Source organism: Bos taurus, chromosome 3 (assembly GCF_002263795.3).
Source record: "Bos taurus isolate L1 Dominette 01449 registration number 42190680 breed Hereford chromosome 3, ARS-UCD2.0, whole genome shotgun sequence".
Classification (NCBI taxonomy): Eukaryota; Metazoa; Chordata; class Mammalia; order Artiodactyla; family Bovidae; genus Bos; species Bos taurus.
In genome coordinates, this window is record NC_037330.1 from 24129760 (window position 1) to 24153087 (window position 23328).

General features: G+C 45.4%; 1 protein-coding gene across 4 annotated transcripts in view; it reads left to right on the forward strand.

The window, feature by feature from the left end:
* Positions 1-23328, forward strand: part of TBX15 (T-box transcription factor 15) — a 126016-nt gene that overhangs the window by 183 nt on the left and 102505 nt on the right. For 2 of the 4 annotated variants that reach the window (NM_001434846.1, NM_001434845.1), the window contains exon 1: positions 618-1306. The exons of 1 other annotated variant lie outside the window; for it this stretch is intronic. In NM_001434846.1, coding sequence (NP_001421775.1) covers positions 1087-1306 — 220 coding nt within the window. In that variant the 5' untranslated portion in view covers positions 618-1086. Of the gene's footprint in view, positions 1-231; positions 1307-23328 lie in introns of those variants that run through there. One more of the 4 variants, XM_010803117.4, reaches the window with a different exon arrangement.

Genomic DNA, 23328 nt, shown 5'->3' on the forward strand with positions numbered 1-23328 from the left:
TGAGGGCGCCTACGTCACCTTCTCTACCAGGTAGAGCTGGAAGGAGGCAGCGATCTTTTTGTTTCCAATTACAAGACCTTGGGTACTAACGAGGCTTTCTTGTTTGTTTCTTTCGTTTTGCCATAATCAGAGTTGCTTAGGAACCTATGAAGCGAGGGAACTAGCAGATCTGAAAGCATCTGGGGGGCAAGCGCGATTTTATTGGAATCGTTTTCTGGTGTATTTGGACAGGTTGACGTTTTGTCGGAGCCCCTCAGTTCCAGCTCCGCATTTAAAATGACCCTACGCTTGCAGCGACTATGAGACCTAGCAGATTTGAAAGGAAAAGGTATGAATTTGGGACTTGCAGGAGTTTGTAACGGCACAGATCTGACCTCGACTTTCACCCCCGCCCCCCACTACGAGGAACCGTGGGGGACCGGGAAGCCAGGAGTTAAAGTCGGCCCAGGAGCATCCCGGGGACAGCCAGCGCGGAGCCTTGGCGCGAGCCTCAGTCTCTCCCCCCTTTTCATTGGCCCGCGTTCTCAGGGTTTCTCCAGTTCCCTCTTCGCCATTGGTCGGGGGCTGGCTTTTTTTTCCCCCTCAGTCTTTCTCTTCCTCCCCCCTCCCTCTCCCTCGCCCCTCGGACAGGAGCGCACCGCCTGCCCCCAGCTCCTCGGGAAGGGAGGAATTTAGAAAAAAAAGTTTCCCAGAAGTTTGGATCAGAGCAAGGACGGGAAGACCAAGAGAGGAAGAGGGAGAGGGAGGAGAGAAAGGGAGAGGGAGGAGGGAGAGAGAATAAAAAAATGATGAAGTCCAGTCTACACCGCCTGTGAGCGCCTGCCCGGGTGGGTGGGAAGCAGGACTCGGGCGCTCATGCAGCGAGCGGGTGGCGCTCCGGGCGCACGTTCCTAGCGGCTGGGGCAGCCAAGGACTTCGGTCCTAGCCGGCCGTGCAGGGCGCAGGGGGAGGGTGCCCAGGACCCGCGGAGCCGCTGCCTCAGTCTTGGCCGCCTCGCCGCCGCCTCTCCCGGGCCCGGCCCGGTGGGCGCTCGGAGCGTGAGGGCTCGGGCTGCTCCCTCTACAGTGGGGGCGAGCGGGAGCCGGGATGCGGGCGGCTAAGATGAGTGAAAGGAGAAGATCTGCAGTCGCCCTGAGCTCTCGAGCACATGCCTTCTCCGTTGAAGCCTTGATCGGCTCAAATAAAAAGCGGAAGCTGCGAGACTGGGAGGAGAAGGGGCTGGACCTGTCCATGGAGGCGCTGAGCCCCGCGGGCCCACTCGGAGACGCGGAGGACGCGGGTGCGCACGGCCTGGAGCCTCACCCGGGTGAGTGCGTGGAGCCGGAACGCGGGAGGCGGGCGGAGGGGGGACGCGGGGAGGCGAGCCGGCGGGGAGAGTGGCGAGTAGGAAGGCCCTGACCGTGACGCCGTCTTAGTCCAACGCCGGTTTCTTTTTCTTTGCGCAATGCCTTGAGGTTTCCCCTAATTCGCTGGAACCAATTTGGGGGAACTGGCCTGAGCCTTGCAGTTTCGTCGCCAACCTCAAGCCAGAAGGCCTACTTGCTCGCATCCCCTTCTCTTTTTGGGAGCAGAATGCAGTGTTCTCCGTGTCCGCCGCTGAGAGGGCTGCAGGCCCCTGGGGTTAAGAGGGGCGAGGATCGAAGGCAACGGCCCGATCGCAGAGGAGCTGGGATTCGCTTCTGAGAGCTCCGAGGACTGGCACGGAATTCTCCGTCCAACACCCCTGTGGAAATTGCCGTTTGTCCCGTTTAGCCTGCAACCTCGGTCCTTTCCCTTCCCCCACCAACTTTTCTGGGACTCAAGTTGTTGTGTTTCTCCTACTCCCTTCGACGAGGGAGCACAATTATATTTCTACTTCGTCCGCATTTGTGGAAAGAGGAATGGGTGTTAGCCCCCTTACGCTGCGTCCGGGACCACTCTTCAGAGCCCATGTCTTTGCGTATTTGTGGGGAACGGTGCAGTATCGTGTTGAATTTGTACGCATTCTATGCACAGTTATATGCACATAAAATGTAAAACACCGGGCGGATGTCGATGTCAATATTTTAACAATCTTAGAAGGGGCGGGGAACAACTTAACGTTTTGTATTAAGTGCCAAGATTTCAACTGTGCAAAACAGTCCGGGGGAACAGCTGTTGTCGGAAGAATTTTGCGCGCGCGCGCGCACACACACACACAAACACACACACTCAGGCTACGCTCACTGCTTGGTTTAGCGCTTCAGAAACTTTCCAGCCAGGATTTGTAAAACTTTTCGGGAGGTGCTCCTGCTGACCAGCTAGGGCTGGGGAGTAGATTTGGGTCAGAGCGCCGGCAAATCGGAAGGGGGCGGCGGATCGTAAAGAGATGAGGGGCGGCGGCAGGCCCATGAGCTTGGGGACCCAACTTGAGGCCCAGGAAGGAGCTTGGGGGCTGGAAAACTGGCCGATCCAAGGAGAGACAGCTGTCGCTTACATTTTCTCTTTCGGCAGTGACAGTTCAATTTCCATGCTCCCGAGGCTAATAATAACGCGATTAGCGGGTGACCTGCAGAGACAAAGTTTTATGAATTCTCCGTGTTCTTGCGGCCGGTTACGGTATTTGGGTTTAGTGCTGGGGAATTATTTTTATTAGTCGATGAAAAGAAAATTAAAAGGAGATTTATTTCATCCGCTCAAGCCTTTCCCTGTATTTGGATGCGGGTGCCTGTCCACGCGGACCCCTGTGTGGGCAATCCAGAAAGGAACGCGTGGCTAATGTGTGTTTCCCATCTCTGGACAGACCCTATTTCCTCACCGCACTTATTTGTTGTCAAAATCTCCTTTGGGCCTTCACACAGTTTAGTGGAAGTTCTTGCAGGTCTTAGGACAGCTCATAATTGGGGAGGTTATTTTATTTTATTTTTGCGATGGTGGAAAAGGGAGAAGTTACTTAACTGAGTATGCAGACGCTCTGTCCTGTCCTCCGGTACTTTTCTCTGGGAGAGGGGATACAGGTCATAGGGAGCTGGTGTAGGGTCGCGTGTCCAAAAGGATCAACACTCGGATCATAATAGGGGACTCAGCTGGCAGTTTTCTTTCTGAAGTTCTTCTCAGAAAATAATGAGGAGAGAAAAATGAAGATTTGGAACAAGGAGAGACCAGTTCAGGGATGTGAACAGGAGGACCTGGTGTCCAGAATGCTGTTTCCTCAATCCTCCAGGATGGGGGTAGGGGTTGAGGACCTAATAGAGAACTTTACCTGACAGAGAGTTGAGGTAATGAGTTCCCATTACCTTTATAACTTTTTTTTTTTTTTTTTTAAGGGCCTTTGGGTTAGAGAAAACGAAATATGTTTGTGGGGCAAAGGTCCAGGAGGAGGAAATAGCTGGAAGCCAAGAGCACTGGAGGCGCCTTCTTCAGAGCCGGGCTGCATCCTGCTGAGCCTCGTTCGGTGGTAGACCAGGGGAATCTCCAAGGTCCCTGCAGTGGCCAAAACTCTTAGGACCAGGACAAACAGGATGTAGAATGAAAAACAGATCTTTCATTCAAAGTGCGCTCTGATGTGGAGGCTTCGCAGTCAGGGGAGTGGAGGAGGCAGAGCTTTGGGCTTTGAGCCTGGAGGGTAACACTGGAGGGCTTGGGGTTCCTTTTAGACCTTTCTTTTTGTCTCTAATACAGACCGCTAACAATACAAAGGCAGGGCCACATGTAAAGATGTGTGTATGGTGGAGGCGGGAAAGGGGGCGCAGGGACTCCCATCATGCCCAGGGCCGTGTCTCTGCCCGGCTGGGCCTTGCCACTGTCTTTAAACTTTCTTCTCCCAATTAGCACAAGAGGGGCTGGACTCACTGTGGGGCTCAGCTGCCCTAGGCCGATGAGAAATCAGGAACAGGAAAAAATCCCACCACGACAAGAATATTACCAAGGGCCTGGGGGATTAAACAAACATGCACACGTACACTGGCCATCCGCCTTAGATCAGCTGTATTTATCATTCTCTGTTTATCATTCTCACCATACCCCTCTCTGACCCGTACCATCGTTTTCAGCCCTCCCTCAAAATCCCGGGATCTACAGGTAACTTAGGGGTCCGATTTTAATGCTCAGCTTTTATTTATTTATTTATTTTTCTCAAAGACGTGGCTTTTGCTTTTTCACAGCCCGTTTTTCTTTCGGCGTCCGGACAGAGCTGGCTTTAGTTGGCGCCGAGCGCGCCCGCAGCCTGGGGCGCCAACCTGCAGCAGCAGGGGACCGGCCCGGCCTGCTCGCTGTAGGTCTTCACACATCAGAGGACACACAGTATGTATTTCAAAATTTTCCACCAAGCCTGGTGGTTCCCCGCCTCCCCCAGACCCTGAGGCCCTCAGGGCCCTGGAGGAGGGCCTGCGAGGTACCCTCATTTTCACACCCAGGCCAGCACTCTAGTCTTTCGGAGAAGCCGCCAGGAAACAGCCTCTGCGGGCTGCGGAGGGTCTCAAAACCCGTCTCCGAAAAGCCTGGCTCTCGGGTTGGCTTGCCCCCCGCCTCTCACACAGCAGCAACGGAGGAAACTTTCGAGCCACGATCGCCGGCTCGCCGGGAACAGCTGCTCCGGCGGCTGCGGCCTTGGAAGTATATTTCGGGCACGCGGCGGCGCCATCTGCGTTCGGACCGCAGCCTCTGCTCCACCCGGCTTCCCCAGCTCCGGTTTGGGCCTTTCCCGCCCAAATCCACAGCCCAGTGCGACCGAAGCCCGATCTCCCGCGGAGAAAAATAATTTAAACCTTCTGCGAAGGAATTTCCCCTTCCGAAGTCCGTAGGCCTGAACCTCTGCAGCCAAGGCGTTCGGCGGCGGCCCAAGGAGGTGGCGACGCACGCGGGTGGGCACACAAAGCAGGCACACCCAATAACGCCAGGGAAATCCGCACGCACACGTGCACTCACGTCAGGCGCTCGCGTTGTCCCAGGCGGCCGGCTGCGCAACCTGTAGTAGAATAAGACAAGAAAAAGCCCTCGCGGTTCCCAGGGCCCTTGCTTCCTTCGAATTATCAAAATTAACTTGTCACGGGGATTAATCTGCCAGTTTATGGTTTGTTCGCTCAGAGTAGAACTCCAAGATTTTAATCCTGTCCTCACATCTCTAACCGACTCCCCCTCTCCGCAATATGGAAACACAAGGGTCAAAACAGAGGAAATGATTCTTCACTTATGTTTAAGTAAAGAGGAAAAGCGATGCGTTTGAGACTGTGGGGGAGAATATACTTGTGCAAGGCAAGCACCAGCCAGGGCGCAGGCCGCGGCTTGGACCCTAGTGTTAGGGTAGGAGGCGCGCGGCGCTAGACGCTTAAAGGTCTTTCTCCGGAAGAACTTCGGTTCCTTGGTGGTGCGTGCGTCCCGACGCCCGTGCAGGCCTAGAGGTGCCGGCTCTGCGCCCTGCAAAGAAGCCAAGTGTGGGGCCTTCTGAACGTGACCTGGGTGTCAGGTCAAAACAGTCTTCCACTGTGGCTGCCTCTTTGGTAATGACATTGTGTCACGAATCCGAAAGGGAGTGAAGGGGTAGGCAAGGTCTGAATTCGTTGTAGGCCGGGTTAGGATGGTGGTTTGCTGGGGCCTGACTGCCAAATGCCTTTTTTTTGCACGGTCTGGGAGAGCGCACCGCAGTGTCCCCAGAGAGGTGGGGAAGGGAATGGAGACGTTCTGCGTAAAACGCCAGTCCTGGCGTGATGGCAAGACGGAAGGCACTCGGAAGGAGATTATTCTAACGCGTTTTATCCCATGAATCGAGCAAAGTGCTCGAGGGCAGTGGGGAGGACAGAGAATGGAGGAAATCCTGATGCCCAGAGTTTGGACTGTGGTGGAAGGAAAGTGGATTGGGCTGTGGTTTGCACCTCCGCAGGTCGCCCCCTTGTATCCCGCCACCTCCACTTGCAGGTGAGGGAGGTTTCAGAAACGGGTGTAAAGCGTGTGGAAGGCGCGCGCGCGGGAGATGGGGTGGGGCGGGGCGGTGTTTTGGCTTCATGGCTACTCGGTGCAGGGCAGCCCCTTGCCCGGCTGGCTTCTGCCTCTCTGAGACCGGTCCGAAGAGCACAAGCCTAATGGGCGGTGAAGGCTTTCCTGGACAGATCAGCTTACAGCCTAGGTGCGCAGCGATTCTAAATTCGCGTCTTCCACGCCCCACCCAACGCTGTTTCTTATAGAACACTTTATTTGGATTCAGAACTAGCGCCTTTGGGTTTCCTGATTTTATACGCAAAAACTCCCAGAAAGAAAAGTTCACGAGGTGACGTTCATGCAGGGGGAAAGGGGAATTAAATTTCTTACAGTGGAATTTGGATCTAAATTATATTGATATATATCTGCATATCGGCTGCCATTTCCTGTGCGTTTCCCCATTACTTCAAATGGTGTCTTGAACATCTTTTAATTATTAAAGAAAATTAGATTAGCATATTTAATTAATATACCTGGCATGTGAAGAGCAAGCCAAAAATGGTATACTGAAATGATTGGGTATTGGTGGTTTGTGTACCCCGATTTATTTGTATAATTTCCTTTGTGTGGACAAGTTTAATGGAAGCAAGTCCCTCATCATGAATCCTTCATTTTGGGCCACAAAGAGGGAGGGACAAATACATTTTGGCTCAGAAGACCGAAACATTTTGTTCATCCAAGCCTCTCTAAGGGCATTGCTAGCATTAAAGAATGAAATATTCCAGGTCTGTCACAATCCTTTTCTGTATTGCCAAAATTATAATATTAGTAAGATGAGAGCACTTTTTTTGAGATCCTGGTTATGGACTCTAACAGAAGTTTATTTCTCATACCCCAGGAGAAAAATGATTACTTCTTAAATCTGAAAGTTTCTTCTCTAGGTGATGGTAGGTTTTTTTTTTTTTGTAAGCCAGGCTGAACTGTGCAAATTCCACAGGGATAAAGAACAGATTGGCATTTCACTTTCCTTTCTGGAAATGCAGAAATCTGTCCAATGATTGTTCAAGGGTGTAACTGGTTATTGCTTTCTTACTCCCAAAAGACAAAGTAGTTAAGCAAGGGGAGAATATTTGAGTGGCTTTTTAAGTTTTAACTTTTGGGGATATTTTTTCACAGAGAAAAGTAGGGAGCTGATGGAACGTGGAATCTTTCTCCCTTCTTCCTCTCATCCAGGTGATTTATTTTTGCTTTGCCTTTTCTGGTTTCTAGTGAGCTTTGAATTTTATATGTGCATGACTGAGATACTCAGGGGTCTACACTGGTTAGAGCAATTAGCAAATTTAGAAATTAAGGTCTGTTTACACTTCTCCGGGCATGGATAATCATTAGTTAATTTAAGTGAGGCCCTTGTTCTAAGTGTCAGGGTGGAAAATGAGACTCAGTAGGGAGGACCGGAGGTGAAATGGAAAGAGGTGGGGAATTGCAACTGGTGACAACAAATCAACATTTATTCCCTGCCATTAATGGCTTCACTTTGAGGCAGGGCAGGACATTTTTACTGACTACAAACTGATGATGAGTTTTTGATGCCAGAAGTGAAAATAGGCCCTGAAATCACTACTTTTTATTCTGTAAAATTTGCATGTGTTTATATACAAATTTATGCATTAACATCAAGTTCTGAATAGGTCATAGATAAAATTTCAGAGAAAAGAAACTGCTTTTTTTTTCCTGTTTGGAGCCAGTTTAACAAACTGGGAATATCTAAAATCTGGGGGGCCAGAGATTTTGTCATATCTAGATATCCTTTGACAATTCAAGAGTATCCTGGACCTGAAACTTACAGTTACTGGAATTTTTATTTAACTTTCAAATTAATTGATTTTGACTAAAGGCTAAAAGAAAACACCAGAAAATGAGACTGTGCAGGTGTAATTGAAAAGAACAAGGAGAGTGGAAATTTTTCTAATGTCTAAATTTTTCTTTATTTTGTGAATAATGCCATCTTCCTTTTGGATGGACAGAGGCTGCCTTGTATTCCGAAGAGTAATTTCATCTTCTCCCAAGAGGAGACTTAAGGGAACCACTAAGAGAAGTCTGGATAATAATGATGGTTAATAGAAATCATGAGAGAAACACTGTGATTTGAGGGAAATAATTTAAGAATATAGGAAATGTATTTAAATCTTGTCTTTATATTGTCTGCAGTATATTTGCTGAGCTATTTCCCAGTTGTCACACACTTTAGAGGATTGCAAGAACAAAACATCAACCCCCTAATTGTGGATTGCAGGAGTAATCTCCTAATACAGCCTTCTTTTAAAAACCAAAACGCTACAGATAACAGTAGAGTTCCTCTTACAAGATCTTCATTATACACCTAGCTGGATCATTAGAGTTCAGTGCCTAGTTCTCCACCAGGTGAACCAAAATTCTGACCCCGAACACCCCCTGACTTTCTTTTGCTATCCCACAGCCCAGAGCGTAATGTCAAAATCTCCAGACCGGGATTTGGAAAGCAGTTAGGTCCCCTTAACTTTCCCCTTTCCCGTCATCTCCCCGCACCCCGACATCCTTTTCCCTTACTCCAACCTCCTACACACACCTCGGTCGCTCATTTTTACCCCCTTAAAAAAAAAAAATTCAGATGACGTTTCACTGAGGAAGGCATTGGGATTGCATCTCTTAATATGAAACCATCCCTGGGAAACCAGGGCCCCTCGGGTGACTGTCACGAGTCGGCGAATTGGGCCGCTGTCGCGGCTGCCGGCCCTCCGCCCCTCGTTACTTGCCCGGGTGTCGGCCGTCTCGGCGAGGGAGCGGCGGCCGAGCCTCGCGGCGCGCGGCCCGGGGTTCCCTGCTCCGGCTCTCGAGGCTGGGCCTGGCCGATCCGTGGGCCCGCAGTTGCCGCGGGGCCTTTGAAACCAGGGCCGGCATACTGAGGGATGGTGGGTGCATTTCTCAGCTCTACTTACATCCTGGAGAAATGCAGGGACAGTGGGGGTAATCAGGAGGGCTTTGATGGAAGATTCCCGTCCCCCCTCCCAAAGAAAATTCGGAGGCGGTGGTGGCGGGGAACCCCAACCCAACTTTAAATCAAACTGGATCCAAGGATCTTACACCTCGCGCCCTGGGGGAGTTTGAGCTTTTGCTTTCATCAGGCTAAACACATTTTCGGGGAATCAAACGCACTTCAAACATCAGCAATTAGAAACCAAGAAGCCCTCGGCTCGTAGAGTTTTAAAATCCCTAACCATTTCCAAATGGGTGATTTCTAGGGTCAGTCACTATCATAGCCAGCCCGTTAAAAAGGAAAGTCATTTTGTCGGTTCGAAACGCAGATGATTCCCGGATGCGTGGGACTCATAACCCAGAGATACTTCTTTTCAGGAAGCCCGCGTTGCCCACCGAGACAAAGGGACAGCAGGCAATTGTTCTTCATGCTGTTCTTGGAGATTTGAAACAATGAAGTAATGCGTTTCTCAGAAAAGCAAAGAAATCACTCAGCTTTAGTAAGTAGATTGAGAAATGACTATATTCTGCAAGAAGCCAGCCAGATGGCCTCCCTTCAAGAGCTGAGCGTTCGCTGCGAGGGAAGTCCCGCCTCGAGGCATCCTGGTTCCCAAGCGTCAATCACACCAGGTCCCAGGGCCCAGAATTGTAGCCTAGTGGATAGGTGACTTGGCTGTTTCAGGCCTCCCATTCTTGCTACTGAAAAATACTCGCTTTTCACAGTGGGGAGGGGCACGCATTTGGGCCGTAAGTGGTTGTGAATGCAGCAGTGCTGTCCCTGGATATGACAAATCTTTCTTAATTCAGTTGCCTAATACTTTGATTTCTTTGCAGCAAAACTGGAGAAGGGCTCCGTGTATATATATCTATGCACTGTATATGAAAAGAAAGGGCTTAGTTAGAAAATTAATTGTATACGCAAGCTTGCAGAGGAATACTGAATTGTGAAACATTTCAGAAACTTTAATTGCTTACATGGTTATCTTTGAGTCTTCACTACACCACATTGGACACAAGCCCTTGTATTCTAGATTATATCCATGTATTAAGATAGGAAGTGGGCTACACTAACTTAAATTAGACTAGATTCTAGTGCAAGCTTTGTTATTAATGTTGGAACCGAGGATATTGGTTTTAAAGGCAGACATATAAATGGTGAAAAAAAAAGTTTTAAAGTTGGTTCGTAGCCACTGAGGAGGCCTTGGTTCCTGGTTCATGAAATACGAGAGAGGCTTAAATAACCTGAGGCCCCTTTAGCTATAAGATTCTGTAATCCTGTTAACTTAAAAAATAATTTTTATTTTTTCCTCCTAATACAACTTAGCTATCATTTGACTCATCCGGGAGTTGGTGATGGACAGGGAGGCCTGGCGAGCTGCAATTCATGGGGTCGCAGAGTCGGACACGACTGAGCGACTGAACTGAACTGAACTGACATCCTTTACTTTGTTGGAATGAGGGAAGTTTTATTGCAGTTGTAGAAAGTAACAGTAATAGCAACATAAGACCAAAAAAAAAATTTTTTTTTATTGCTAGAATTAAGAGCTTCCATAAAGCTCTTGAAAAGTTTTTAGATTAATATCACATGTTCAGATGTCCCGGATCAGTGATTTCTAGTCTTTGTGTTTGATATAACCTATTGTTGCTTGTGTGAACGCCCAGGGCTCTCCTGCCAAAAGAGTTCTATGGCATTACTGAATTTAAAAGAAATACAAGTTATTTTTGCTTCTAACATTTTTTCTGCCATTCTCAGAAATAGCTGGAAAAATTCTATGGATTTGAAAAAAATGAAGACTGAGGAAAGCAACTTAAGCACTGGTAAACTGAGTTGGTGGACCACCCTCCCACCTGGCTCCACCCCCCAGAATCAGTTGCCCCTCATTTCTATCTGAGCCTGATAGAAAGCACTAGGAACTATTTTCCATGTCCAGTCTGCTAAGCCGAGATCTTGATCTGGCAGAGATGTGAGAATGCTAAAAGGATGACTTAGTAACAGGCAAAACGCTTGTCAACAAGATACATCAGAAGACAGCTTAGCATTCAAGACCTCTATTCATAGCTTCTGAACTTGAGGGCAGGGTCAGACGAAAAGACTGGGCCCAGGACACACTGAGGAGGGTATCTCATGTTTCTATCTTGTGGGACTTTATTTCCTTATAGACTTCTACAGTTGGAACCCCAGTGACAGCTCCCCGCCTCAGTTGCTGCCCTGTTCTCTGCTGCTCTAGCCCCTGTGCAGAATTTCTTTTGTTATGGAATTTTAGATTTACTGGTCATCCTCTCTCACTGTTGCCCTATAAACTGCTGTGGGGCTGTCTTCATTGCTTTGTATGTCTAGAGCCTGGTGCAGGTGGCTGGCACAGAGCAAACACTTAGTAAATAATAAAAATATACTGATAATGCAATAAGAGCAATGATAACCAATTTATTGAACACTATGTGCCAGCCACTGTGCTGTTATATAATTATATACTATCAGTATAATGTAATATGTGTAAATATATATTGTTATATATTATAGTAATAATGTAATGTGATATATAACAATATATATTCCAAATAATTATATAAAACAATTATATATGTATGTAGATTTTCCAAAACACTCTAATGAGATAGTTATTTGTATTATTGTTTCAATTTGTTACAATGGGTGGATTGTAGAATGGTTAAAAGCTCAGGTTTCTGGGGTTAAACAGCTTGTGTCTGAGCCCTAGTTCCAACACTTGGGCAAATTACTTAATCTCTATCAACCCCAGTTTCTGCATCAGTAGTAAGAAATGTATTCATCAGAAGGTGGTTGTGAGGACTAAATGAGATAGTGCACATTTAAAGAAAAAAGAATTTAGCGTGGTGCCTATTATTCCTATCAATTGAACTGATAGTGATTACTCACCTTAGTGACTAGTTTACATAAGAAACTGTTGCAGATTGTAAATTACTATAGCCAGTATCCCTCTCCCCCAGTCTTTTGGTTTAAATGGGATGTTTGGGACTTGAAGTGGGATCCCCACTTGGTGTACATAGCCTATGGTTGGAGACAGAGGACAGGATTTTAAGTGTGCATGCCTTAACTCAAACTGAACTTTGAGAGCCATTGCTATTCAGGGTTCCACTGAGGCAGGAAGCCAGCACCTGAGTGAGCACCGGAGGGAGGGAGAGAGGGCTTTCAAGGGTGGGGATCAGCCAGCTGACAAACATTAGGAAGAGGGTCTGGGCAGGGGCTATGGCTGGGGAGCCTCAGCTTTACCAGCTCTTCAGGAACTCCATTCTGGCAGCAGACAGAGGGGCCTTTCTGGATGCAGGGAAGTGGAATAACTCCTGTGTGTTTCTCTTTGGTTAGTTTTTGGAGCCCAGAAATCCCCCAAAGGTCAGGTTTTATTGTATAGGAAATAATGTTCATCTTCATATGGCTTTGTTTGTAAAGCCTGTCTTCTGATGGACCCCAGGATTCTGGGCAGAATGGCCAGTTTAACCAGTGAGCTGAGGCTGCTGTGAAGGATTTTTAGGTGCTGCTTGGTTGAATTAAAAAGAGAGAGGGAGAGTAAAGGGACTAAATGAAAGGGAATCCTATAACTAAGCTGACTGTTGGGAAAGAAGACACTGGGAAGTCTTTTTCCAGTGAAGCAGAAGAAAATGCAGCCATTCTGTGAGAACTCATATCTGGCTGCACACTTTTGCACAGTTTTCTTCCTTCTGGAAAACAGAAGTCTGGATTTGATCATTTACTATTAAAAAAATATAGCTACACCTCAGACTTTGTTTATATTGATTCTCCACCACAGTGGGAGAAGGTGCATTCCTGGGGAAAGAGGAATAGAGAAAGGATCCCTCCCAAGGCCTCCCTCCTTCAAGGAGCTAGGGCCCTTCACCAGCAGCACTCAGGTCCTTTCTGGCCATTCAGAGGAGGGACCTGCTTTGCCCTGACTGGAGGCAGGTCTCGGTCTTCAAAATAGACTCTCTGCTCCACATTTGATCAGATGTTTCCATACTTCCAATCTTACAAGCATCATCTTATCTCAGCATGCCCACAGTGCTAGCTATTAAGAGCTTTCATGGCTAGAGAGTGGAACCTGTACCAGTCACCATGCTGATGGTTTTACTCACCTTTTCACTGTATACACTCTATACACTGTATAGTCCTCCAAGGGAATTAATTGTTTCCCTGTTTACAGAAGAGGATGCGTGCATGCTGCTAAGTCAATTCAGTCGTGTCCGACTCTGTGTGACCCTATGGACTGTGGGCCACCAGGCTCCTCTGTCTATGGGATTCTCCATGCAGGAATACTGGAGTGGGTTGCCATGCCCTCCTCCAGGAGATCTTCCTGACCCAGGGATTGAACCCGTGTCTCTTATGTCTCCTGCATTGGCAGGTGGGTTCTTTACCTCTAGCTCCACCTGAGAAGCCCGCAGATGAGGAAAATAACTTGCCCACAGGCACATAGCTCTAGGTTACTTTAGCTGGCCGGGCCAGAGTTTAAACACAGCTCCACATGGCTCCAGAATCAGTCTTAACCATTAGACTGTATTGCTCCCCACTGTGGATGACTCTTCAGTGCTTTAGAGAGAACTTTGTACTTTTGTAGATGGAAACTTATGCTTGCTGTCTGTGCTGTTCCCCTAAAGTGATTGTTAAATCGTAAATAAGAGAGATCTCATTTACAGTTTCTGGTTCTCTATCTTCCTTTCCTGTTTTAAGTCCCTCTAGCCCGAAGGTGGGCTTCCCTGGTAACTCAGTGGTAAAGAATCCACCTGTGATGCAGGAGACTTGGGTTTGATCCATGGGTCAGGAAGATTCCTGGAGGAAGAAACAGCAACCCTCTCCAGTATTCTTCCCTGGAAAATTCTATGTACAGAGGAGCCTGGTGGGCTACAGTCCATGGAGTCGCAAAGAGTTGGACATGACTTAGTGACTGAACAACCAACAACAAACCCTAAGATGCCTTCTTCATACCTGCTGTAGAGGCCTCTGTGACAGCAATTCAGGGTTGAGTTTATAAGCCATAAACTCAACTCATATAAGCCATTTTTGGAATGGGACAAATACAGCCTTTTCAGCATGACTTGCTTTGACTTTAATGCACAGAAATCTCAATGTTTGAAATACAGTGGCTATATATTGAATTTTATCTAAAACCTCCTCATCCTAAATCCCCTCCTGCAGTGAAATTCAGGGGAAACTTTAACTGCTCTGTTTTACCCATTCCTTTCTCCATTCACAATGGGATGGATGGAATCTTATTGGTAATTGATTCAAAATGGAACAGCTTAGAAATGTATCAGTTGCAGTGACGAGCAATTCGTGCATTTCTAAGTGCTGTTGATTTTTTTTTCAAACTCAGCAATCACAGCTGAAATCCCTTTGCCATGGATTGAATTTACAAAGGAGGAGATTCTGATTTCCACAGTGGCTTCTTTCTAATGCCCAAAGATTAGGAAACTGCCTTGAGGACCCACAGCAAGTACACTCGCTCTCAGAGTCACGGCTTTAACTTTAACCTCTGAGTGACTGCTCTGATTCATTTATTTTGTAACAGCTCTATTTAGAGCAGTCTAGTTCCGTATGGGATCAGTTATTTGCAGAAGTCTCTCATCCTGAATAAACGTTTACAACCCAGAACTCCTTTACTCTTCTGACGCACTATAAGTGGGTATGATCCAAGCAGTGAGTTTCAGGAAACTTAGCAGTGGGTTTCAAGGGTTTTTGGTTGACCTGTTCACTGTCTTTCCATCATTTCTCACCCCCTCCTTCACTCAGAGTAACCGTTCTCTCTTAGGAAGTCTGATGCCTCCAACAGGGATTTGGAGGAAAAAGAATCCCCCACCCCTACCCCCAGTTTCAGTGTGTAGACTTAAGTATTAATGTGTTTCTTGGCCCTTTAATGGTAAGGTCTATCATATTCCTGTCTATTGTGCACAGTGAAAGAAAAATGGCTTTTAGAAGCTAAAAAGAGAAAGATGTCAAGTCAGTCTCTGTTTTCAAGCTTTACTTTCTCCTTTTGCCCACCTTGCTCTGGGCCGGCAGTGATTGATGAGATTTGATATGCTCTCACAGCAACAGAAGCATATGGATCTCTGGGCCCATTTCCTTTCCCAAGGAACCCATGTGGAGCCAAACTCTTGAAATATAGAGTGTGGCAGAGGATGAGATGAATGCTGCAGTCTTGGGTGATTTGCTGGATTTCATCCATGAGATGCGTCCATTTAGAAATGTAGATGCTTCAGGGATCTGAAATCAGCCAAGCCTTGGCCAGTTCAGTGTTCCTTCAGTTCCTTCAGTGTTCGGAACACTGGTTGCATGACCAACATTAATCCTGGGAATGTTAGATCCCATATGCTGCAACCGTGCATTACCCAGATTAGACTGTGACATTACAGAGATTTAAGGCATCTCTGTGATATTCTGACTGGGTGGTAGGTACGACAGAAGGCACTTCCTATGGACACAGGACAGTTTGACTGCCGTGGGAGCGAGCAAATAGTAAACCATGGCCTAGAGAGTGACTCTGTGTGTGTGTGTGTGTATAGGGAGGGCTGGGGGGTGTTATGGAGAGCTGGGTGTAACGGTTCCCCAGCCTGCGTGGGCGAATTGGTTCCGGATGTTAACATTTTTTCCTTGGGGCTTGACTACATTCTTCTTTTTCTTTGCCTGTCTGTTTTCCTGCCCAAATTGTTAGGCCTGTACAGCTGTGTGGCTCATTGCTGGTGAGTGTTGAGAATGACAGATCTGGCTTTAAGGCAGGGGCAATTTGGGGGCATGTGTGTAGGTAGACTTTTGAGATGTTTTCATCCAGCATCTTTCCTAAACTTTGAGGATTTTTTTTTCAATCCATCATCTTGCCAGCTGAGTACCAACCCTATCCTGTATTGGATGGCCTCTGTTGGGGAATGAGTATGAAATTCTGTAGAAAGCAGACGGTCCTTCATATCCTAGAAGCAGAAGAAACCAGCCAGTGTGGGAAACTAAGATAACAGATGGAAGCCAAAGAGGCAGCCTTGTACAGTGGAGAAGAGCATGGGGTGCCGGTTAGGGAGGCTGGACCAGTGGACGTGGTTCTGACTGTGTAGCCTGAAGTTAGTGACTTACTTCTGTGCCTCCAGTGCATCCGTGTACAATGAGGGCAGTGACACATGCTGCAGAGCTGCTGTGAGAGTTAAGTGAGATAACAAATGCAAAGTGCTTGGCACAGTGCCAGGCCTATGGAAAGTGCTCAGTGTTTCCATGCTCATGGTTATACTGTTGGTAAGCTGAGAACTCAGAAACTCTCCAGTGTTCTTATGAGAAACCTTTTGGTGAGTGTCGGACAGCATTGTCCCGAACTACCCTTCTTAGCTTATCTCCACTGCTTGCCCTATTCCCTTTACACAGGCTGACTTTTTAAAAAATGACATACACATTGTATAAGTTTAAGTTATACAGTGTGTTGATCTGATACATCTATATACTGAAACATGATGACCGCCTTTTGTGGTGAGAGCATTTAAGATCTGGTCTCAGCAGCTTTAAGGTACATAGTGGAGTGTTGTTGAATATAATCGCAATGCTGTGTGTTAGGTCTCCAGGACTCATTTACCTTCTCTCTACAAGTTTGCACCCTTTGACTAACATCTAAATTCCCCCACCCCACCCCTGCTACTCACCATTCTACTCTGTTTCTATGAATTCAGCTTTTTAAAAATGCAACGTATGGGTGAGATCATATAGTATTTGTCTTTGTCTGACTTATTTCACCTAGCGTAATGCCCTCAAGGTCCATTCACATTGTGACAAATGGTAGGATTTCCTTCTTTCTCCTGGCTGAATAATATTCATACACACATATGAGTATATATATGTATATGCCCATTTCTTTATCCATCCATTGATGGACACTTTATTTTATTTTTTACTTTTATTATTATTATTTTAGCCTTTTTTGGCCATGGCACACGCCTTGTGGGATCTCAGTTCCCTGACTAGGGATTGAACCCCGGCCACAGCTGTGAAAGCGCCAAATCCTAACCACTAGACCACCAGGGAAGTCTCTTTTATTTTAAAATTTATTAAAGTATGGTTGATTTACAAAGTTGTGTGACTATCTGCTGTACAGCAAAGTTATACATGTATATACATTTTTTGTATTTTTACATTTTGGCTTATCGAAGTATATTGAATATGGTTTCCTGTGCACTTAGTGTTTTTATGTCTTAATTATTGTGAATAATCCTGCAACAAACATGGGCGTGGAGCTCTCTTTTTCAGTTCAGTTCAGTCGCTCAGTCGTGTTCGATTCTTTGCGACCCTATGAATCGCAGCACGCCAGGCCTCCCTGTCCATCACCAACTCCTGGAGTTCACTCAAACTCATGTCCATCGAGTTGGTGATGCCATCCAGCCATCTCATCCTCTGTCGTCCCCTTCTCCTCCTGCCCCCAATCCTTCCCAGCATCAGGGTCTTTTCCAATAAGTCAACTCTTCGCATGAGGTGGCCAAAGTATTGGAGTTTCAGCTTTAGCATCAGTCCTTCCAATGAACACCCAGGACTGATCTCCTTTAGAATGGACTGGTTGGACCTCCTTGCAGTCCAAGGGACTCTCAAGAGTCTTCTCCAACACCACAGTTCAAAAGCATCAATTCTTCGGTGTTCAGCTTTCTTCACAGTCCAACTCTCACATCCATACATGACCACTGGAAAAACCATAGTCTTGACTAGACGGATCTTTGTTGGCAAAGTAATGTCTCTGCTTTTTAATATGCTATCTAGGTTGGTTATAACTTTCCTTCCAAGGAGTAAGATCTCTTTTTGGAATATTGCAATTCCTCTGGACAGAGGCCTAACTTTTTATCATTCTCCATGCAGTTGTTTCTGCTCCTCCTTCTGTTTTGAGTACTTTTTGCCTCTCCTTCCCTGAAATTTCCTCTGAAAAAAGTTAATACTGCTTCTGAGACCTATCCTAAGCATCCAATGTAACAGGAATATTCCAAGATGAAAAAGAATAATTTGATATAAATGTTAATTGGCATGATGTACAGAATCAAACATAGGGTGACTTCAGAAGAAAATTACGTGTATCCATGCAGAGCTCATGTACAATTTGGGTATTGCCATAGGGAATGAATTTCTCAGATGTCACCAATTTTATCTTCATTTGGAGTCCACTGTAGGGAACTCCTCTTTTAGGGGCCTGTCTGTAATTTCCTCTCAAAATTGTGCCTGTGATTTTATAGTCATAAGGCAGTCTCATTTAGACAGCCTACAACTATCAAGTGTGTAGCCAACATGGTAAAAATACAGAGGTCCCCCACTGGCCTTCATTATCACAAAGCTCCTCTTGAGGGGAGGTCTTCACCAAGTAACCTGATTTAGACTGTTTATGAGGAAGACTCCCATTCTGCCTCTGGTTTCACAGAATTCCTGCAAGCTTCACATTGCCAGCAGGGAAGTAATTAGTTTGTTTGTTTGTTTGTTTTATTGGGGTATAGTTGCTTTACAATGTTGTGCTGGTTTCTGCTATGCAATGAAGTGAATCAGCCATATGTATACATATGTCCTCTCCCTTTGGATCTCCCTCCCACCCACCTCCATCTCACCCATCTAGGTCGTCACAGAGCTCCGAGCTGAGCGCCCTGGGCTATGCTGCAGGTTCCCTCTAACTATCTATTTTACACAGAGTAGTAGTGTATATATGTCAATTCCAACCTCCCGGTTCATCCGTCAAGCCCCACCTCTCCACTATGTCTGCATGTCCATTCTGTATGTCTGTGTCTCTATTCCTGAGCTGGGCAGTAATTTGAATTTAGCTCTTTCTTGCCTTAACATCATTTATACCTATTATCCTCTTGTTATCCTAATAGATTGGCATTAATCTTTACACTCGGGCAGTTGATGCCTTCAGCCAAGAAGACAGTGACTTTGTCTGTCTCTCTTGTGTGGCCCTCTCTGTGCACATGCACACGCTTGTACACTCTCACAGTACTTTTGATTGGTCTTTTCTACATTTTAAAATTGGTTACAGAAGAAGAGGTAAAGTCAAAGCCTGTAAAAATCAATACTTTGTACCTTTCTTATGACACTTAACACATTTTGCCTTGAGTGATAACTTTTTGGACAGCATATTTGTTTTGTAAGCCAACTAGACTGGAAAACCCTGGAGAGCTCTATGTCTCTCTCATCTTTGAATCCCTATTAGGTCTCCATGAACATTTGCTAAACTGAATCAGTAGTTGTCAAACTTTAGTGAGGGGTATGGTAAGCACAACAGCCACTTTAGAGATGATTTGGCTTCTAGATGCTCCTGGAGAACAACCTGAGGTGTTTGCCAGTTGCCTCTAGGTGTAGTCTTGGACATGTGAGTTGATATCTTTATACTCTTAAGTCTCTGTCTCTAATGGAGATAAGATCATCAGATTTTAGTGAGAAGGAAAGAATTTCTAGTTGTCCCATTAACAAGACATTTTTGTAGCTAGGATTTACCCAGTGCTGTCTGCTTGGAGTCTATTTCAGAGCTCTCTCTCTGACCAGGCTTTAGCATTTGGAAGCACAATTAGTTTGTAGGAGTAACTGCCTCATCTTACTGTATATGTCTCAGGTCTTATGTCCATGGCAGCCTCTGCTTTCTGCCCAGCAAGGGAGAAAAAGAAATAGAATAAAAGGCAATCTGAAAACCCCCAGTGTTAACAGGACAAAAATATCTCTAAATGAAAGACAGATTGCACAAGTTTGCCTGAGAAAGTAGCATTGGGTTCAGCTGAAGCAGAGTGTTAGAAATTCTCCTGGTCATTCCTTCCATGAGCAGCAGGAATACATGAACCAACTGGCAGGAGGTCCCAGCTCAGGGCCCGGTCCCATGCTGGGAATGAAGGTGAACTGTCAGGAGGAAAAAGGAGGAAGCCCTCTGAGACACAAGGGAAACTTTGAGGAAGATGGAGAGGCACATGTGTGGAAGCTCTGAGAATACTTTTCAGAACAAGCACCATCATAATGAAGAGTCAGGGGCTGAGATACACAAAGTGACAGGTACTTTTTGGTACCTGTCAAATCACATATAAGACCGTTAATACTGTCTGGGAACTGACTCAGGCCGTCAAGGAGAAAAACAGCCTCACTTCACTCTTTCTTTTCATTCCTCATGTCCTGTCTCACTGCCGTGTGTGGCTGGAACTCACTTTAGAGGATATGGCTCTCCAAACTTGTCTTTGTTTGGGCTCTTGGTTTAGTGTGCTCACGGTGGCAGCTGACTGTTGGGACTGACCCAGTATCATCGTGGGTTCTGCAGGGCTCAGGACTTTCAAACCATCATTAAATTTAAAACACAGCAGAGGGAAAACAAACTCACATGAAAGCTGACAGACCTGAGGTGAGTTGATGCCTTGAGCTCCAAGCTGTGGGAAAAAAGTCCTTCTCCGCAGTTCATTTATTTATTTTTTATTGGAGCACAGTTGCTTTACCATGTTGTGTCAGTTTCTGCTTAACAGCAAAGTGAATCAGCCATATGTGTACACACACGTCCCCCCTCTGCTTTGGATTTCCTTCCCGTTTAGGTCACCACAGAACTTTGAGTAGAGTTCCTTGTGCTCTACAGTAGGTTCTCACTGCTTATGTCTATTATATGTCAGTCCCTATCTCCCAATCCATCCCATCCTCCCTTCCCCTCTTTGTATCTGTATCTTTGTTCTCTGTGTCTGTGTCTCTGTTTCTCCTTTGCAGATCAGTTTATCTATATCATTTTTCTAGATTCCACATATATGCATTAATATACAATATTTATTTTTCTCTTTCTGACTTACTTCATTCTGTATGACAGTCTCTAGGTCCATCTGCATCTCTGCAAATGGCATCATTTCATTCTTGTTTATGGCTGAGTAATATTCCGCTGTATATATAGACCACATCTTCTTTATCCATTCATCTATTGATGGACATCAAGGTTGTTTCCATGTCCTGGCTATTGTAAATAGTGCTGCAGTAAACATTGACGTGCATGAATCTTTTTGAATTATGGTTTATATGTAAACAGCAGGATGATTTTGAATCTGTCTTCCTCTAGTTGACTATTTTTGCTCCTGAATCATGAAGATGCTTCTTCAAAATGAGTTTGTGGGTCCCTAAATGTTAGTAGCCCACAGATTTTAGGAAATGTTGGTATCTTTTGGGATTCCAACATTCCGACCTAAGGCTTATTCTGAATCCTCTTTAGAAAGGGAATGTGACCCAGGAACTCAGACTTAGGAGGGGTACCCAGGAGAACTCACCAAGATCTAGTTGTCAGTCTTGAGGTATCATATTTGCATATCTCTGAAGGACAGCTGGGCTCTTCAGACACTGAAGTGCATCTTGATGGGTATGTGCTGCCCATACGAGGTTTAAAAGTTCATTACTCATTTATAGACATCCCGATCCTTATCTGAATGTTAAGCTTCCCTCTAGATCTCTCACAGTCCAGAAGGTCAGGATCAATAATTAGAGATAGTAAGCCCAGAAGGTCACTGCTGCATAGTCCCTTAATACTCACACAGATGGAGTTCTTTCCGGTTTCACTGGAAAGACTTTGTCCCCATCAAGTGAAGGAGAAGGTGGGATGATCTTGAGTTTCAGGATTCTGGGAGAGGCCTCTCCTTTGAGCTGCAGTAGGTACAGAGGGTGAGTAGAGTTGTCCAGGATGCTCAGGGACTTGGTGCACATACTCTGGGAAAAGAGGTGTTTTGATTGCTGTGTCATTTGCCTTTCATGACTCACCAGACAGCTTAACCCAGATCTTGTTAACCATCCCTGTTAGGTGATAATAGTGATTATGACATTTGGGCTATTTTGTCTCAGGGCAATCCAAAAACTGACTTTTAATCCCACACACATTTATTCTTTCCAAAAAAAGCTTGAAACACCCAGTAACTCAAGATTGAATTTGAAGCTTGTTTTTGTTATCTGGCAGTGAATCTGGGCAAACAGGGAAGCTCCCTGTACTTGGCTCAGGGACCATGTTCTTTACAGACTGTAATCCAACATCCACATCACATGCTTCTCTACAGATGGGAAGCGTGGCACCAACACCCTTTTTTCAGAAGGTCAAGCCAGAACCAGCAACCCCTCAAATTGTTCAGTAGTTTCTATGCTTTTAGAGCTTCTAGGTCTTTCCTTCTTAATCTGGCAGCAACAACAAAACAGCCTGTTTACTTAGCATAAAGTCTTATCAGCACCAACTCCTCTGATATCTGAGTAGTCTCTGTAAATAAATTTATACTTAATTTTAACCACTGGGACTTACAGCTAGGTGCTGTATATTTTTTGAGGTACATGAATTTTCACCAAATGCGTACGTGGACTCTTTGAATGATAGACTTACTTTTCAATGTTCAAAGGATGTTTGTTGTTTATAGGTATTATAGAATGAAATGCTATGAGGGCAAAAAAAAAATCCATAGATAAAATGACAAATTCCTATCATATTGGTAATGCTAGATTTTCATATACCAAATTTGCTAAAAGTCATATCTTCCTATAACCAATTCTGTATTCTTTGTTGAGACTTGAAAATGGACCCATTTTGTATACTTGATGACTTAGATTTTACCTCCCTACATTACCATGCTCAGAGATTCAGTGTATTTCTAACTGAAAATAGCAGCATCTATTTTCAGATAATTTCTTAAAGAAAAATTCAAAATATTTCAGAAAGGTCAGCCTCTAAACATTGCTTAAATTATGATTAGGGAAAAGCCCTAATTCCATGTGTATAGTTAGGATATTGAATGGAAAGGCTCCTCTAAAGGAAAAACGGCACCTACTATTGGTAACAGGCAACTGGCAATGGAGGGAAGTCATTTATCCTTTCTGCACTCTTATTCCTCCATGGAGAATGGGAGAGAATGCAGCATGCCAATCAGCTGTCTTTCAGAGGTTGTGGAAAATAGACTTTTATGGTAGAGATGGGCTCTGGTTATTATTATTGTTCTGTTTCAGATAATTAAAAACATGTTATTATGAAAATTTCTCAACCTTAAAATTCCGTGAACTTTCGTGAACCCATCATCCATCTTCAGTGCCACCAATATTTTTGCTTGTCCCCATCTTTATTTCTACTTTTTGGCTGGAGTATTCTAAATCAAACCTCAGACTTTATGTCATTTTACAACAAAGTTCTTTGGTGCTTGAGTAGACCTCAAAAGAAGGGTCATTTTCTGACCTAAATAAAATGCCATCATCACATATAACATGATTGATACTAATTTCTTGATATAATCTTAGTTAGTCCATATTCAACTTGCTTTGATTTGTCCAGAAACTATTCAGCCCTCATTATTATCAACTTTTCTTCTCTGATTTGCCTAGTTGGTTCTTTTAATGACACCACACACCCAACAGAATTCTACACTGGGGCTGATGCCCAGTGTACCTGAAGGGTATGTTACCAGGCTAGATTCTGGGGTTCCAATCCAAATATTCCTTTCAGAATATCTGGATGAGGACAA